General features: G+C 40.4%; 1 protein-coding gene across 2 annotated transcripts; it reads right to left on the reverse strand.

Moving 5' to 3' along the window:
• Nucleotides 1-96: 96 nt before the first annotated feature.
• On the reverse strand, nucleotides 97-11,661 carry LOC145438507 (N-acetylglucosamine-1-phosphodiester alpha-N-acetylglucosaminidase-like). Of its 2 annotated transcripts, XM_080315837.1 has the most exons (14): nucleotides 11,340-11,655; nucleotides 10,853-11,005; nucleotides 10,215-10,385; nucleotides 10,000-10,152; nucleotides 9,264-9,340; nucleotides 7,796-7,862; nucleotides 7,605-7,727; nucleotides 6,021-6,236; nucleotides 5,540-5,631; nucleotides 3,608-3,784; nucleotides 2,907-3,041; nucleotides 1,788-1,860; nucleotides 481-1,730; nucleotides 97-244 (listed from the first exon to the last, which is right to left on the reverse strand). In XM_080315837.1, exons 1-13 carry the CDS (start codon nucleotides 11,414-11,416, stop codon nucleotides 1,433-1,435), a joined length of 1,812 nt encoding a protein of 603 aa, XP_080171963.1. In that variant the 5' UTR covers nucleotides 11,417-11,655; the 3' UTR covers nucleotides 97-244; nucleotides 481-1,432. The 2 variants fall into 2 exon arrangements, with proteins under 2 accessions (XP_080171963.1, XP_080171964.1); XM_080315838.1 differs by lacking the exon at nucleotides 97-244 and having other exon boundaries at nucleotides 1,589-1,730; nucleotides 1,788-1,871; nucleotides 11,340-11,661.
• Between the last annotated feature and the right edge of the window lie 4,036 nt (nucleotides 11,662-15,697).

Below are 15,697 nucleotides of genomic sequence, written 5' to 3' on the forward strand. Positions count from 1 at the left end.
CTACGCATATGACGGGAAACGATCATTGGTGTGGCGCATTCTCTACTAATGCGCAAACGTCACATCCGGCCTTCTCATGCATCAAAACAAAAGGCACCAAGTTATTGCACTCGAGACGTCATACGTTCGAGTGACGAATATCGGGCGGACTTTATTGCACATAGTAACCAGAACTCGACTTAGTTCAGAAAAAAAGAAATCTCGGCACATAATAACAAGGGCTGGGCGCAATGATACGAGCAGACTTGGACAACTAGATAATTCTAGTTGTCTAATTTCACTAAATTAGAGCGAAATGCCAGTAATCTAATTCTAATCTAATTTGGAAAAGCTGAAATTTTTCTAGTTGTCCAAGTATACGCTTGGATAACTAGATAATTCTAGTTTCTAATTTCACTAAATTAGAGCGAAATGCTGGTAATCTAATTCTAATCTAATTTGGAAAAGCTGAAAATTTTCTAGTTGTCCAAGTCTGGATACGAGCACCTGAACCTGAGTCGAGCATCAAGTCTGATTCAAGAGAGACGAGTTTTTCGAGTGCTTGCCAGTAAGAGTTAATTTACCTACCGTACTATTATCAAGATACTATCTCGATACGTCTTATCACAGCCCACAAAACATGTACATGAGGGTTCTTCAATAATGACTTTTTTTCTCAAATCATACTGCTACTTGATAAAATTGTTAGGTCACCTAATTTAAGCCCACACACCAAATTTGGTTCAATTCCAACCAGTAGCCGCATTGCTACAGGGGAAGAAAGTTTCTATTTATTATATAAAAATAAATAACAAAAAATTTGACAGTTTTCTGTTCACCCCATGAAAGTGTTAGGTTGTCTATAGAAACGTAGTTCACCAAATTTGGTGAACAACGTTTCTATAGACAACCTAACAATCTATAGACAATTTAACACTTTCATGGGGTGAACAGAAAATATTCCATTTTTCATTTATTTATTTATATATCATAAATAGAAACTTTGTTCTCCTGTAGCAATGCGGCTACTGATTGCAATCGAACCAAATTTGGTGTGTAGGCTTAAATTAGGTAACCTAACAATTTTATCAAGTAGCAAGTACGATTTGAGAAAAAAAGTCATTTTTGAACACCCCTAATGTACGTACATGTACGAAGCTACGCAGGTTAGTGGAAATGACATATCTGCGAAGTTGTGATAGACCCACATCATTGTTACTAAGTGAAATGAAATAGGTATGGTCGAAAAATACCAAATTAGTGGTCGCATAAAAGGTACATATTCGAACTTTTCACATCCTCCATAAAGTTATAACGTTTTCGCGAATGATACTCGCACCCCATAATACTCGATTCTATATCAAATCACTCGATTTTGCCCTGAAAACAACTAGAACTGAAGCAAGTTCATAATAAGAAATTTAGGAACTAGAAATCATAGAAACACAGAAATCTAGGAAAAATTGCGGCCAGACAACAAAGCCGTTTCTTCAAAGTTCCTTTCTTTTGAAGACGACTGGTTTGTAGATTTTCGCGGTTTTCTACGCGCCAGTTTTGTCGCATTTTTGTCGTTTTTCGACCTCGTTTTCCGATCTTCGTTGTTATGAAGAGGCAAATAGCCGTGAGACGATTGCTGTGTTGCGCAACAGTCCTCGGTGACGCCGCGAACGTGCGACAAAATCAAGAAAACGTTCAACGCGAGACTTAGAGCAAGAATCCCGACCGTGGTGCACAGCAGCGCTAGCCAGTGGCTGTAAATATACGAGATGAGTGTTTCCGCAAACATACAAATACAAACAAAAACTCACAAAGATTCGGATTTCGTTTTTTCGATCCCACGATCCAATTTTCTGCCGTTTTTACGGGCGATACATTGAGAGACTGAAACGAAACTACAAATTTGACGAGGGTTGCAATGACTCGAGACATGACTCGCAATTTTTCGTTGACTCTACTTGTACTCGAGTCGACATATTCTATAAGAGTTATTCAAGTCTCGTATATCAGGACCGATAATTATAATTTAAAAGGGCAAAATAGCCCTAGAAACTGTCCTGTTGTCTGTTTGAATAAACATGTTTAAAGTGAGAAAAATGAGTAAATTGTGAAGCCAACTCAACCAAGGTCTTTGATATCACCCAAAAGTGAATTGAAGCGAGTTGAACTCGGTACTGAACAGTGAAGACGATGACTTGGACTCGAGTCACAACACTATGACTCGGTGGTGAATTGAAAATGACTCGACTGGAGTCAAAACTATAAAAGCAAAATTGACTCGTGACTCGGAACCTTGTGACTTGCTTACAGCCCATTATTATACAAACTTTGTCAAGATAAGTTATCAATGGTATGTTCGGTGATGCTACTCAAGTAGATGTGTATTGTCTATATATTATAAGCATTACATGCTTATAATATGCTGTGATGCGACCAATCGAGGCTTACAGGCTGTAAGTAACAGACTTCCGTAACGGATAATTGAATGAAAACCATCATGTTGGTTCATAAATTTACTGTTATTGGCAATCAGGAGCGTATCTCAGCACTCAGAAAACTCATATTTACTAGACGACTCGAATCTTTATAATTCATCATGACACATGTTCACTAGGGTTACCTAAGAAAATTGTTAGAAGCATGGCTATGAGAGTAGAAAATTGTAAATCGTTCATTATTCGTTATAGTCCTGCCATAAATACTAGGACTTCTGATCAAAAATTTGCTACTCTGTAACTTCGCCGCTATTGGTCGGATTTGAGAAAAATTTGATATGCAGCGTTTTTTAGGCAACCTAACAATTGCGGTATGTAGCCAGTAAAATTAAAAAAAAATGATGCTCAAAAGTCATTCTTGGGAATCTTTTCAACGCTATAGCTACGAAATTAGCGAGTTCAGTCACGATTTCTGTGCTCGAGTACGGATCTCACCTCTCATAGCCGAGTCTTCTTCCGAAATCTGCTCGGTCACGTTGACACACACTCCAGTGGCCGGATCACAATGGCAGGACTCTTCACAGTGACAGAAACTCGCACAGTCGCGACCATAACTCCCAACAGGGCAAACTGAAACAAGAACGAGTGACCAGACTTGGACAATCACATAATTCTAGTCTAATTAGAGCGAAATGCCGGTAATCGAATTCGAATCCGGCAATCCAATCTCCCTTCTGAAAATGCTAAAGGAGAACTGCATTGTGCTGAGTAGCTGTAATTCTAATATAATTTGGAAAAACTGTAGCTACAATTCTAAAATAATTCGGAAACAACTGTAGCTGTAATTGCAATCTAATTAGGAAGAAACTGTCTAATTCGGAAATAATTAGTAGCTATCATTCTAATTCTAATCTATATTGAAAAAAAACATGTAGGTATCATCCTAATTCTAATCTAATGTGGAAGAAACTATGTCTCTATAATTATAATTCTTATCTAATTTGGAAAAAAATGTGTCGCTATAATTCTAATTCAAATCTAATTTGGAATAATGAGTAGCTGTAATTCTAACCTAAATTGGAAAAAACTGTAGCTATCATTGTAGTTCTAATCTATTTTGGCAAAGCTGAAATCTTCTGTTTTTTCAACTCTGGCAGCGATATCCAGTCACAATCGAACACGACATAGCAACAAACCTCGATCGCAATTTGTTCCGAGGAAACCAGGAAGGCAGGAACATTCTCCGGACTTTGCGTCGCATGAACCGTTGTTCTCGCACCGACATCGTTGGCTGCAATTCACCCCAAAATATTCGGGTCCACACGGAGCCGTACAATCATCTCTGTACCATCCGGGGTCGCAAATACATCCGTCTAAGAACAATTTAAATTTCACTAGGCATACCACTAGTATTAGTATTAGTAATAGTGTCTTTCTTCATCGTAAAATTTCGTAATGCCGCTTCATCATAAACCGAAAATTTATACGAAATTATGGTAGTAAAAGACCAGCTCATGGCTTTTTGAAAAGTCGACATTCGGATCTATATTTTGCTCGTTTTCGTTTGGTCTAGGTATACCATGGTCTTAGTTACTGAACTTCACAGCAAAATCTTTGAAAACATATTGAATTTTTAAATTTCTTCAAGATGAGTTGCACACCATTGTACAAATTTTACCAGTATGTAGGGCTGTGCTATTACTTCCTAAAACAGGTGATAGATCGTAAAAGGGTCAGCGCAATTTTGAGGCACAGCGTTTGGCGTGTCAGAGCACTATTTCACCTGTCAAATCCAGATTCTGTGTGCCAGAGCTACAATTTGCGATATTTTATTTACAGCATAGCGGCACCTTGCAGCTGTGAAAGTTTCATGGTGAGGGGGCAGCTATTCACGAGATAGCTCTGTTGAGGTGCTAGTCCCCTCAAGCCAGGCGAGCACTCTATGATCAATATCCAGTACCGTAGGGTTGTTCAAAAATAACTTTTCTTTTAATTTTACTGGCTAGGGTTGTTGTTAGCATGACTAAAAAAATACGCTGTACATCAAATTTGGTTCAATTTCCACCTGTAGATCAGAGGTTCTCAACCTGGCGGGCGTGAAAGCATCTGAAGGAGGGCGCGAAGAAGCGGTCAACGCGTCAACCCATAAAAAATTTCGCGCTCTGAGCGATTCACCTCCAATTCACGCGTGTTTCTCTCAATATCAGGGGTGGGCAATTATTTTCCTCCACGGGCCAAATGAGAAAAATAAATACGTTGGCGGGCCGGGTGAAAACATTTAGCTATATTCTCCAGCGTATTTTAATTTTATTTCTAAATTACATTGTTAATAAAGGCTGCTCAGTGAATGAGTTGATATTAGGTTATGAGAAAGTGACGGTTAATTAAAAATATCTATTTGCTGTCATGATTCGAAACAATGTTAAACATGATACATTTTAGCTGTCTTTAAACCCACGTTCTTCTATTAAGATTCTAAAACAGTGGTTCTCAAACTTTTTTAGGCACGCCTCTCTTTATGATAGCGAATAATTTCGCCCCCTCTTTCATGATATCACAAAATAATAAAAAGTGCAACCTGAATGCTAGTAATCCCAACGGATAGTTTGATGGCATGGAAGATTATGGCTGTTGATCAGAGACAGCCAATGTGACAATGTCCACAAGGAAGGTTTGAACTAAACTATATGGAAAGAGTGATTTCTTGAGACTTCAATTGCTACACATACTTTGCCACATTGCCTTTATGTTGAATCTGGATTACGCAAGCCAGGTACGTAGGCAGCGTAATCGTGGCATATCCGTGGCACGATCGTGCATAATCGTGGCACCTCCAATTCACGCGTGTTTCTCTATATATAGACCGAATTTCATATTTTTTAATTCTCTCATTAACAGTCATAACCTTCCATGCCATCAAACAATCTGTTAGGGTTGTTAGCATCCCGGTTGGATTTTGTGATATGACGATAAGAAGGTAGAAGGTTCTGGATTACATATCCAGTAAGGTAAACCTGATACCTTGGTTAGCTCTACTATTTCAGGGACTCCCAAAATCCCCGCGATAGCCCTATACAAATCAGAGTTCAGCGCCAGAAAATGAAAAAATAATCGCAACGGATCCGCACCTGGCGTACAAACGCCATGATTTGAGCAATTGTGATGTCGACAGAACAATTCTTCGCAACGTTGCCCTCTGAAATTGTCATGACATCGGCACCTGGAAAAAAAATACAATCTACAACAAACGCTTGGAGCAGATTTTCATCACTTTTACTTGGACTACTCGTTTTAGGCAAAACATACTTCTTCCTTGTATTTTGAAGATTATAAACCAGTTTCGGGATAAGCTCTTGTCACTTTTACAAGTCGAATCGACATTACAGCTTCCCAACCCGAGTAATTCCCACCCTGTCATTTTTGAATTCCACTTGGAGTAATTTTAGGATATTTTTAATTGCTATTTCTACTTGTAATGTAGTACAAGTGTTGCGTCTACATCATTTTATCATTCTAAATATTTATTAAATAAACGTTTCTGGAGTTTTTCAAAAGGTTAAGATAAATAAATAAATAAAATCATGGTCGTTGATCATGGAGAAATCAAACCTGCCGCGGTCGCATTCTCCATGTACGCAGGTCGGTTCGCATTCCAGATCATGCACGCACAGTATGGTCGTGACCTTTCGAGCGCAACGCCACTGTGGGTCGGACTTGCAATGATCTGAAGGATAGCTTGCGAGAGTACCGTTGAGAACGAGGGTCGCGGAACCCCCCCCGTCCAAGTTGATCGCGTTTACAAGTTTGAGTTCGTCGATCAGAAGTCTACAAGATCAATTCCATGGTTATGGGAAATGTAGGTCGATTTTTATTCGACTATCGCAAATATATGCTCCTTTCGAATGATAGCAATAGCAACAGTACAATTGTATACTAGTTGCTGACGATTACCCCTGACGAGTGTCAGCCAAAAATATTTGTGTTCATTTTAACATCAATATATTATTCACTGGTGTACTGAAGTTATGTGCCTCCAAGAAGCTTTTCAACTATTTTATTCACGAAACATATAGTTTCAACACCGTAATTCCCAAATAGGTAACTGTGGTACTAAACTTGAGTAGTACATTCCAGACTATATTCATTGCAGTGTAATGTAATCACCTTGACGACTTTTTGTGTGTCCCTTGTAGGAGTTATTTTTTTAAATTACATTGTTCTGTCATACTTTATTAAGTTGTTTTTCATTTCAAACACTGTTTCCGTATCCATTATTGTGCACTGTGCAGTCTTGATAAAGGGCACAAGTCTTCGAGTTAGTAAAATTAAATGGAACTTCATGCAATCTTGAAAAGTGGCATTAGAGTCTTGAAATCTCGAATAGCTGTAGTTCAGCATCGGAAAACGTGTTTCGCAAGGCTACAACTAATTCCTGGAACTAACATATCTGTCAAAGAGTGTTCGAACCTCACAAGTAATAATATTCAAAAAGTGCCACGAAATAGACGTAGTGAACACATCATTCTGCACGACTGTCAACATTTAAAAAAAAGGATGTTTGAATTTTCTAAATAGTCATTACTATATTACTGTATCATTACTGATGTATTAGGCAGGGTGTAATGACCAGAGTCGCGATTTTTGTTAACTTGAGTCATTGGAAAATTACTCGACTCGAGGCTATTTATGTATAGACTCAACTTGTACTCGAGTCCTTGTACAGTACTCAAGTGATATGACTAGACACTCGTACAGGCAAGACCGGCATCTTGTTGTAACTTCGAAGAACGGTAAAGTTACCACATGATTGGTATTTCGTCCATCAGTGTTGGTGTTCGTGAAACAGGGCCAGAAACTGCATAAAGTGAGGAAAATTTCGATACTATTATGGACGCGAGGAATTCAATATCACCCAAACAGAGTCTAAAAAGTGACTTTTGCAGGATTAACTCGAAAATGAATAATGAACAGTTATACGACTCGGATTGACTCGTTGTGCTCTGACGCGGACTCGTCATTAACTCGGTGGTGAATTGAGAATGACTCAACTTATCTCAAGACAAACCTATCAATATAGAATTGACTTGTTCCTCGGGACCTTGCGACTTGCTTACAACCCTGGTATTACGCAGCACTTGATAGGAGACAATTACTAGACTGGGAATAGAATCCGTCCAACATTGTGGAACCCACTTAGCGAATTGGTTCAAGTTGACCCCTCGAGACCTCGTTTGACCTTCGATGTTGACCAGAACAACGCGCCCGAGAGAATCGTGACCGATTGCAGTCCTGGCCGACTGGACGTCGACGAATGTTCTGGAAAATGGGAATTATATAAAATGAAAAGTGAAAGAAAATTAAAAGAGACGAAACTCTTTTCTCACCGCAAGGAACCCGTGGTTTGGGTCTCCGAGCTTTCACATTTCAAAGATTCGTCGACGTACGATTGTCCTGCGATAAGACAGTTTTGACTCGAGTCGAGTCATTTTCGATCCACAACCGAGTCAACTCCGATTCTAAGTCAGGTTTCAAATGCTCAAGCAGGAGCCACAGTGTCAAGACTCGAGTCCAAGTCATTGCGTTCACTGTTCAGTTTCGAGTTCAACTGATGTTTAAACAGGGCTGTAACCGAGTCACAAGTCCATCTCACTTTTATGGGTTTGACTCGAGTAAAGTCGAGTCATGTTCAATTCACCACCGAGTCAAGCCAGCAAGCAGAGGGTCGAGTCCGAGTCATGGTATTATGTCTCGAGTCCGAGTCATTGTGTTGACTGTTGACTGCTCAGATTCCAGTTTAAGTCTTGATAAACCCACTTTTTATAACTCTGTTTGGTGATATCAAATATATATATGGTTCGCATTTATAATGTAATAATTTTCCTCACTCATATCAGTTTCTGCGGGTAGCATTTTCATGTACCAGTAATAACAGACGAAATTTCAATGAAATGTCAGTCTTAGCCGTCTTAGGCTCGAGTCATATGACTTTGTTTGAGTCATGCGCATTTTGAGAAAATGACTCGAGTCAAGTCGAGTCATCGGAAAATTGTGACTGGAGTCCTCACGACTAGGGCTGGGCAAAATCGAGTACCTGAGTGATTCGATTCTGAATCACGTAAAATGCTTCGAGTCGAGTCGAGTAATCGAGTATCACTCATTATGACGTCATAGCAGAATATTATTTGTCAACGTTCAAATATGTACCTTTTAAGCGACCACAAAGAATATAATGCCTGTTATCCATCATATTAGGGATACTTTGTTATTTTTTTCGACCATACCGATTTCATTGCACTTGGTGACAATATTGTGGGATGATCATGACTTCGGAAATGTGCTATTTCCAGTAACGTAACTTTGTACTTCATGTTTCGTATGCTGCGATACGGCCAATCAAGGTTTCAAGGCTTCAACAGTGAAGTTAGCATAAACTCGTTGATCGTTGATAAACTCCTCGTTGGTAAATCAACTTTCAGTGGTGAGGAGCGTATAATTTCAGTACTCGAAAAAATCGTCTTTTACTACTCGACTCGAATCATTAAAATTAATACTCGATTCAGATTCGAGTACTCGAATCATTGTGCCCAGCCCTACTCACGACCCTGTGTTCAAACCACCATGGTTGGGTAATATAGGATGCCTCGCATTCATAATATAGTAATTTTCTTTACATTCAACCGTATTTGTCCCTATTTTACGAATATCAGTAGGCCTACTGATAGTCGAAATACCAATCATGTGGTGACTTTACTGTTTTTCGAAGTTACAATGAAATGCCTGTCTGGGCCGTCCTAGTCTCGAGTAATGCAGAAGTAGACAGTAGGCAGAAAGTACACAGTAACAGAAACTCACCGTTCCTGACGAGCCATATCGCCCCTCCAACCAACTGCTTGAAGTTCAATCTATTTACCTCATCAGCAGATAGATAACTGCAGATAGATATCAGATATCAGGAGATTAAGTCATATTGAATGTCTCGATACAAGAATCAAAAATAAGGAATATCGGCCTGGTGTAAATGACCATAGAAGTCGACAAAGAGCATGAATGCCACAAACACCATTAGTAGAGTCAATACTGATATTGAGTTGAGTCGAATTCTTTTCCATTTTTAAGAGACATGACCAGGCCGCGTTATTTTTGACATTTCGGGAACCATATGCTTAAAATAAGGCTTTTTCAAAATATAGACTTTTATGAAAGTTTTAGATAGAAATGTTAGCAAGTATTGAAAGGAATCTGCACGAAGCGACAAAACAAGTGTGCATCGCTAAATTCCTAAATTGTAGTCCATGAACCCTTCGGAAGGGCTCGGTCTACCGTCCAAGGGATCTATGTGACGCAATGAAAATCTTAGGGTCGAGGCCAAAAAGTTGACTGCTGAAATCTGGATTTACCATATACTGTGGATTGATAAACCCGGGTAGTAAAAGATATCCAGCAATTAGGGATGTAGCTCAATGACTACAGACATTTTGCTGTCGTCACAGCTCGTGCATTTGTTACCTCATGGTGTCCTGGTCACGACTCAAGTCATTACAACCCCGTATGGACCATTAAACAAGCAATGAAAGAACCCGCATCCTACCCAGTTACGATGGTCCCGTTTTTTGTGATCCCAAAATTTGCGTTCAAGATCCCATCAAACGTCTGAACGACTTTGCCATCGCTAACCAGGTTGCCGAGACAATGCCCGGATTTGGTGTCGAAAAAGCCTCCATTCTGGGCCACGAAGCATCTTCTGAAAAATAAATTCCGAAAGAATAGATTCAAGTTTCCAAAATAATGAAAATAAAATCATACTTTTGTTTTGAACTCGTCTCGACAGTTGCTGTGACATTTCTGGCGCATCCGCTTGGTCGCACTGGTTCTAAAACACTGAACGATCGAAGCGGATTGTAGACGGTGGTCATGTGGCCGTATGCTTTTGTCTTGAAGAAATATGACTCGTCGCCGACGTCAGACACAAAATACCTGAAAACCAAACTGATCAAATCAAAGTGGAACAGTTAAAAAAAATTTCAGCTTCTCTAAATTGTATTAGCTTACATTGCAATTAGAATGATGACTACACAGTTTCATCAAATTAGAACTACCGAATCCGCAAAAACTTAAAATTAAATTAAATTCAGGATTATAAAGAAATACAACTCAGTCAAGTTCAATCCATATCAAATCAGAGTTGATCCTGACAAGCGTGAGAACTGTCTGCACAGCAAGCTTGGCTCGTTTCGCACGATACACTTCTCCCATAGCATTTTCGGTAAAACTATGAATTGAGATTACAAATAAAATGTGAGCATGGAAACATTTCACAGTTTATATTACCAGCATTTCACGATAACTAGACTAATTAGACGTATCTACCATGATGTATCTGGTAGGCCTACTCAAGTGAAGTCTGGATCAATATGGCAATACAATAATTCATGAGTTCAAACCTTGTTGTGGACACGCGATGGTTTGCATTCGTTGTGTTGCATGGAAATGTCTCGAACGTTTGATTGTACTTATGGCTCTGTATCGACCGAATACGACGGATATGATTGGCTGGATGGAATTGAAATAGTGGAAGGATGTCATCCACGAGAGAGCTGAAGTAGAAAAAGGTATCATATTTTAGTAAGTGAATTCAATAAAGAATCGAACCTACTTTTATACTGAAGGAGCATGTTGCATTTTGAAGAAAAGTGACTCTGAATTTGTGTCCCAAACAATGTTGGGACAACAACAGCAAACAAACCATTAGAAAACAAGGAATGAAATGGTGATATTGCATTTATAATAAATGGTATACAATTAACTGTTTAGTTCCTTGGTAACTCCAATATTATATTCACTGTTGTAGATGATTCGTTGCTTCTTCTGGTTTATTGTGAGTAGTATATCGAGTATTGCCCTGCTGAAGAAGGTTAATGAAAAACTTACATTTCGTCAGACGCTGGTTCATGAAACTGGATAAACATAGTGAAAATGGACAGCATGTGCGAGCATGGAAGATTCATGTCATTACATTGTGATTCGCAAAGAATAATCTTGCTTCCAATTCGTTATAAATATCTCAAACTTGCAAATCCTTCCTTCAACACAAAAACGGGCAACTCTAAACAACACTCAACTGGGTAACCCTAAAAGGAGGGAACGCGGAAACTGCGGAAAACGCGGAATTCGCGGAAATGGCCCCTAAAACGCGGAAACTGCGGAAAAAGCGGGAAACCTCGATTCCTAGCGCTGAAACAGAGGAAAACGCGGAACGCGGAACAGTTGGTCATTGACCTAACTGTAGATCACAAAGTAGGCGCTAAAACGAGGAAACAGCGGAAAAGGCGGAACGCCGGACAGTCGGTCATTGACATTTGTAGATCTCATGCATAGAAGGAACTCGATCCAAAGTCTAAAACGAGGAAACTGCGGGACACCAATTTTCGAGTGATGCGAATTAGGCCTCATAAATGGCAGAGAACTGTCGTAATAGTTGAAAATTGAAATTATTAACTATCTTAGAGACAGACAGTCGTTCACTAACGATTATACACTTGGCCTCACGGAAAATGCCTTGAAAACGCGGAACTGCGGGATACCCTAATTTTCGAGTATAAGGCAGATTTAATCTCACAAACAACCGCGAGCTGTCGTGATAGTTACAAAATCGAACTTATGAAGTATCTGACGGTTAAACATATTCCGTCACTAGCCCAAATAGGCGCTGAACATAGCCTGGTGGCATATGTCTGTCTATAGAAATAAACGCGGGAACTGTGGGACACAATATTCGAGTATAAGGCAAATTATGCCTCAAATGGCAGAGGACGGTCGTACAAAGTTAAAAATTGAGATTATGAACTGTCTGAAAGGTTGAAACATTCGGTCACTGAAACACTCAATCTGGCCTCGCGGAAAATATGTAGAAAACGAGGAAGCTGCGGGACACCCTAATTTTCGAGTATAAAGCAAATTAGAAAACGCGGTAGAGGCCCATATCAAAATTTTCAAATACCAGAGTTTTTTTCTATGTTCCCTTGGGCTGACCGCTAAGTTTCAAGTGTCAGATTGTACAACTCCAATAGTTACATCTAATGGAAGCATTGGCTTATTCCTGCCTACAGCCGTTTTGGAGATATTTGCCAAAATGGTAATAATGTTTTGGTATACCAAAATTTTCAAATAAAAGAGTTTTGTCTAGGTTTCCGTCGGCTGACAGCTAAAGAGTTAAATCCATAAAACTACAGTAATGGCAACTGTAATATTTTATATCTCCCTGTGCGATTCCAGAACTTGCTTGCTTGCACCTCAATATTATCGAATGTTGTCCCTGCCTCACCACCAGACTATACGGTCTCTTCTCTTGAGAGTGCAACAAGATATGCAGTCATTATGCAAATGTGATAACGAAACAAATGGTAAAGTGAAAGTAAATGAACTGCTAATCAAGCGGATTTAGCGGCAGTCATTTTGATAACAAATGAAATATACTGTCTCCTCCGAATTATTGCCATCACTGGCGAGGTTTATATAGCTCAGGTGGTAGGATTCATGACACCATTTGCGGAATTGGACACAAAGTATTTGCTTGTCTTCGCTTTTCCCACCGCTGCAGAAGCTGCTGTCGCAGTTATCCCATTTCGATTTGTTTCGTATGGCGTTTTCGGAAGATGAGTCGGCAAGATTGAAATATTGCACACCACTTTTTGCTTGATTGATTGATATACCCAGACGCGGCAAACTCCCGATGGAAGGTCCAGCGGTAAGGGCAAATCATTCGCCATGCAAAATGCATTGGCAGTGACGTGGATGCCACAGTCGAATGTGTGCACTTGTTGGTATGGACATTGGACAATGGACATCCATGCACATCGTAAACTGCAAGTTTTCGAGTTTGCAAGTCACATTCGCAACCATAAAGCTGGCGCGGTGATTATTTTAAAGATGTTCCTGAGTATATCCTCATAATTCCGACTTTTGGATATTTGGGAGTCCATCAGCAGTACTTTGACTGTTCAAGTTGACGGCAGCAAGTATCCAATGATTCTTGACATGCACGAGAACGAGGAACAAATCTTTGTTTGAAATTCATGTAAAATGAAATTCATGTTTTCTTCGATTACAATACTTTCGTTGGTGTTACTCTATATGTGTTCGGTAGAATTTGAGTCTCCCGCAGTTCCCACGTTTTCTGGATCATATTTCCCACGAGGGCAGATTGTTCGTGTTCGTGTATGTATAATGGTTAGTGACCGAATGTCTGACCCTCAGATACTTCATAAGTTCAGTTTTAACTTTGTACGACAGTCCTCTGGTGTTTATGGGGCTTAATTCACCTTATACTCAAAATTTAGCGTGTTCCGCAGTTACCGTGTTTTCTAGATATTTCCCACCAGGCCATGTTCAGCGTTTACAAGGCCAAGTGATTCGAAGTTTAACCATCAGATACCTCATAAGTTCAATTTCTAACTATTACGACAGTTCTTGGCCCTTTGTGAGGCCAAACTTGTCTTAAACTCGAAATTTTGGGTGTCACGCGGTTTCCGCGTTTTCTAGATGTTTGCCACGAGGCCATGCTGGGCATGTATAATCGTTAGTGGCCGAATGTTTAACCCTCAGATACTTCATAAGTTCGATTTTTTAACTATCACGACAGTTCGCGGCCGTTTATGAGGTTAAATCTGCGTTGTAGGCCTACTCGAAAATTAGGGTGTCTCGCAGTTTCCGCGTTTTCTAGATATATTCCGCCAGGCTATGTTCAACGTCTATTAGGGTCAGTGACCGAAAACTTAACCCTCGGATACTTCATAAGTTCGATTTTGCAACTATGACGACAGTTTCGCGGTCGTTTGTGAGGTTAAATCTGCCTTATACTCGAAAATTCGGGTGTCCCGCAGTGTCCGCGTTTTCAAGGTATGTTTCGCATCGTTAGTGAACGACCCTCTTGTAATAAAGATGCATGTATTCAAAAGTAGAAAACAACGACAACTGACACAGCACGTGCACACTCCCCCCACAGCTCTCCCGCTTCTCCCCGACCACGACCAAAGGCCGCCGCCATACACTACTTTGTGCAATGGCTCACATGATGCACATCACAATACCACACCTCTGACTCTCAGATACCTGATAATTTCAATTTTCAACTACTACGGCAATTCTCTGCCATTTGTGAGGCCTAATTCGCATCACTCGAAAATTGGTGTACCGCAGTTTCAGTTTTAGACTTTAGAGTTCCTTCTATGTATGAGATCTACAAATGTCAATGACCGACTGTCCCGCGTTCCGCCTTTTCCGCTGTTTCCTCGTTTTAGCGCCTACTTTGTGATCTATAGATGTCAATGACCGACTGTTCTGCGTTCCGCGTTTTCCTCTGTTTCAGCGCTTTAGGAATCGAGGTTTCCCGCTTTTTCCGCAGTTTCCGCGTTTTAGGGGCCATTTCCGCGAGTTCCGCGTTTTCCGCAGTTTCCGCGTTCCCTCCTTTTAGGGCAAGGGTCGGCAACCTACGGCCCGCGGGCCGGATCCGGCCCGCCAAGCGAAATCGTCCGGCCCGCGACATAATAATTAGTTATCACAAGAATCTAGGCTGCTCCTCGCTATCTGATCCGCGTAAGCCATGTGTTACAAAAGCCTGGAAGTGGGCCGTGCTACAAGTTACCAGTTACGGCAGATATGGAATCATAACGTGACGACATCGCAGGGGCTTCGGTGCTTGGTCGTCACTGAATACATGGCTGCTTGAGAACTACACGTCTCGATATCAGGACATGGTATGGTATGGTATGGAACGAGAATTTTCCATACTCCATACTTGCCTTACTCTCTCCATACCATACTTGCAATTTTCCATACCATACCAACATTGTTCCATACCATACTTGATACATATTCCATACTTTCAAATACTTCAATATCATAAGTATAGTACCTTTTCTAGCACCTATATTATTTATATTTCGGATGACATTATTGCTTAAACTAGCCATGATGCGAATCTAACTCCTGGTAATAGTTTCACAGAGTCTGTTTTGGTGAGGTTTAGTTCACGTTGGTGAGGTGCCGTGTACCTTTACTCTACAGCTTCCGCGAGCAAATTGAGATAGTCAGCAGATTGTTATCTAGGACCGTCCATAAAAGGGACTGGCAACATACGGCCCGCAACGAGATTTTGTCCGGCCCGCGGACAGTTTCCCGTCTTACATGATAATGTAGCCCGCGGCCCCAGTCTGCCGAGATTCACCACTACTTGCCTAAACGTCAAATTTTAGTGACCGCATGTTATTATATAGGTCTGCGCACTGCGC

The sequence above is a fragment of the Botryllus schlosseri genome, chromosome 5, assembly GCF_051294905.1.
Source record: "Botryllus schlosseri isolate E-star chromosome 5, Bs_hap1, whole genome shotgun sequence".
Taxonomy (NCBI): Eukaryota; Metazoa; Chordata; class Ascidiacea; order Stolidobranchia; family Styelidae; genus Botryllus; species Botryllus schlosseri.

Bases quoted from the DNA above. Each gene is read 5' to 3' on its own strand.
- LOC145438507 (XM_080315837.1), bottom strand. From the start codon at position 11,416: ATGAATCTTCCATGCTCGCACATGCTGTCCATTTTCACTATGTTTATC. The intron at 11,006-11,339 runs GTAAGTTTTTCA...TTTCTACTTCAG, and splicing joins GAACCAGCGTCTGACGAAAT to CTCTCTCGTGGATGACATCC. The intron at 10,386-10,852 runs GTTTGAACTCAT...TTTGGTTTTCAG, and splicing joins CATCGCGTGTCCACAACAAG to GTATTTTGTGTCTGACGTCG.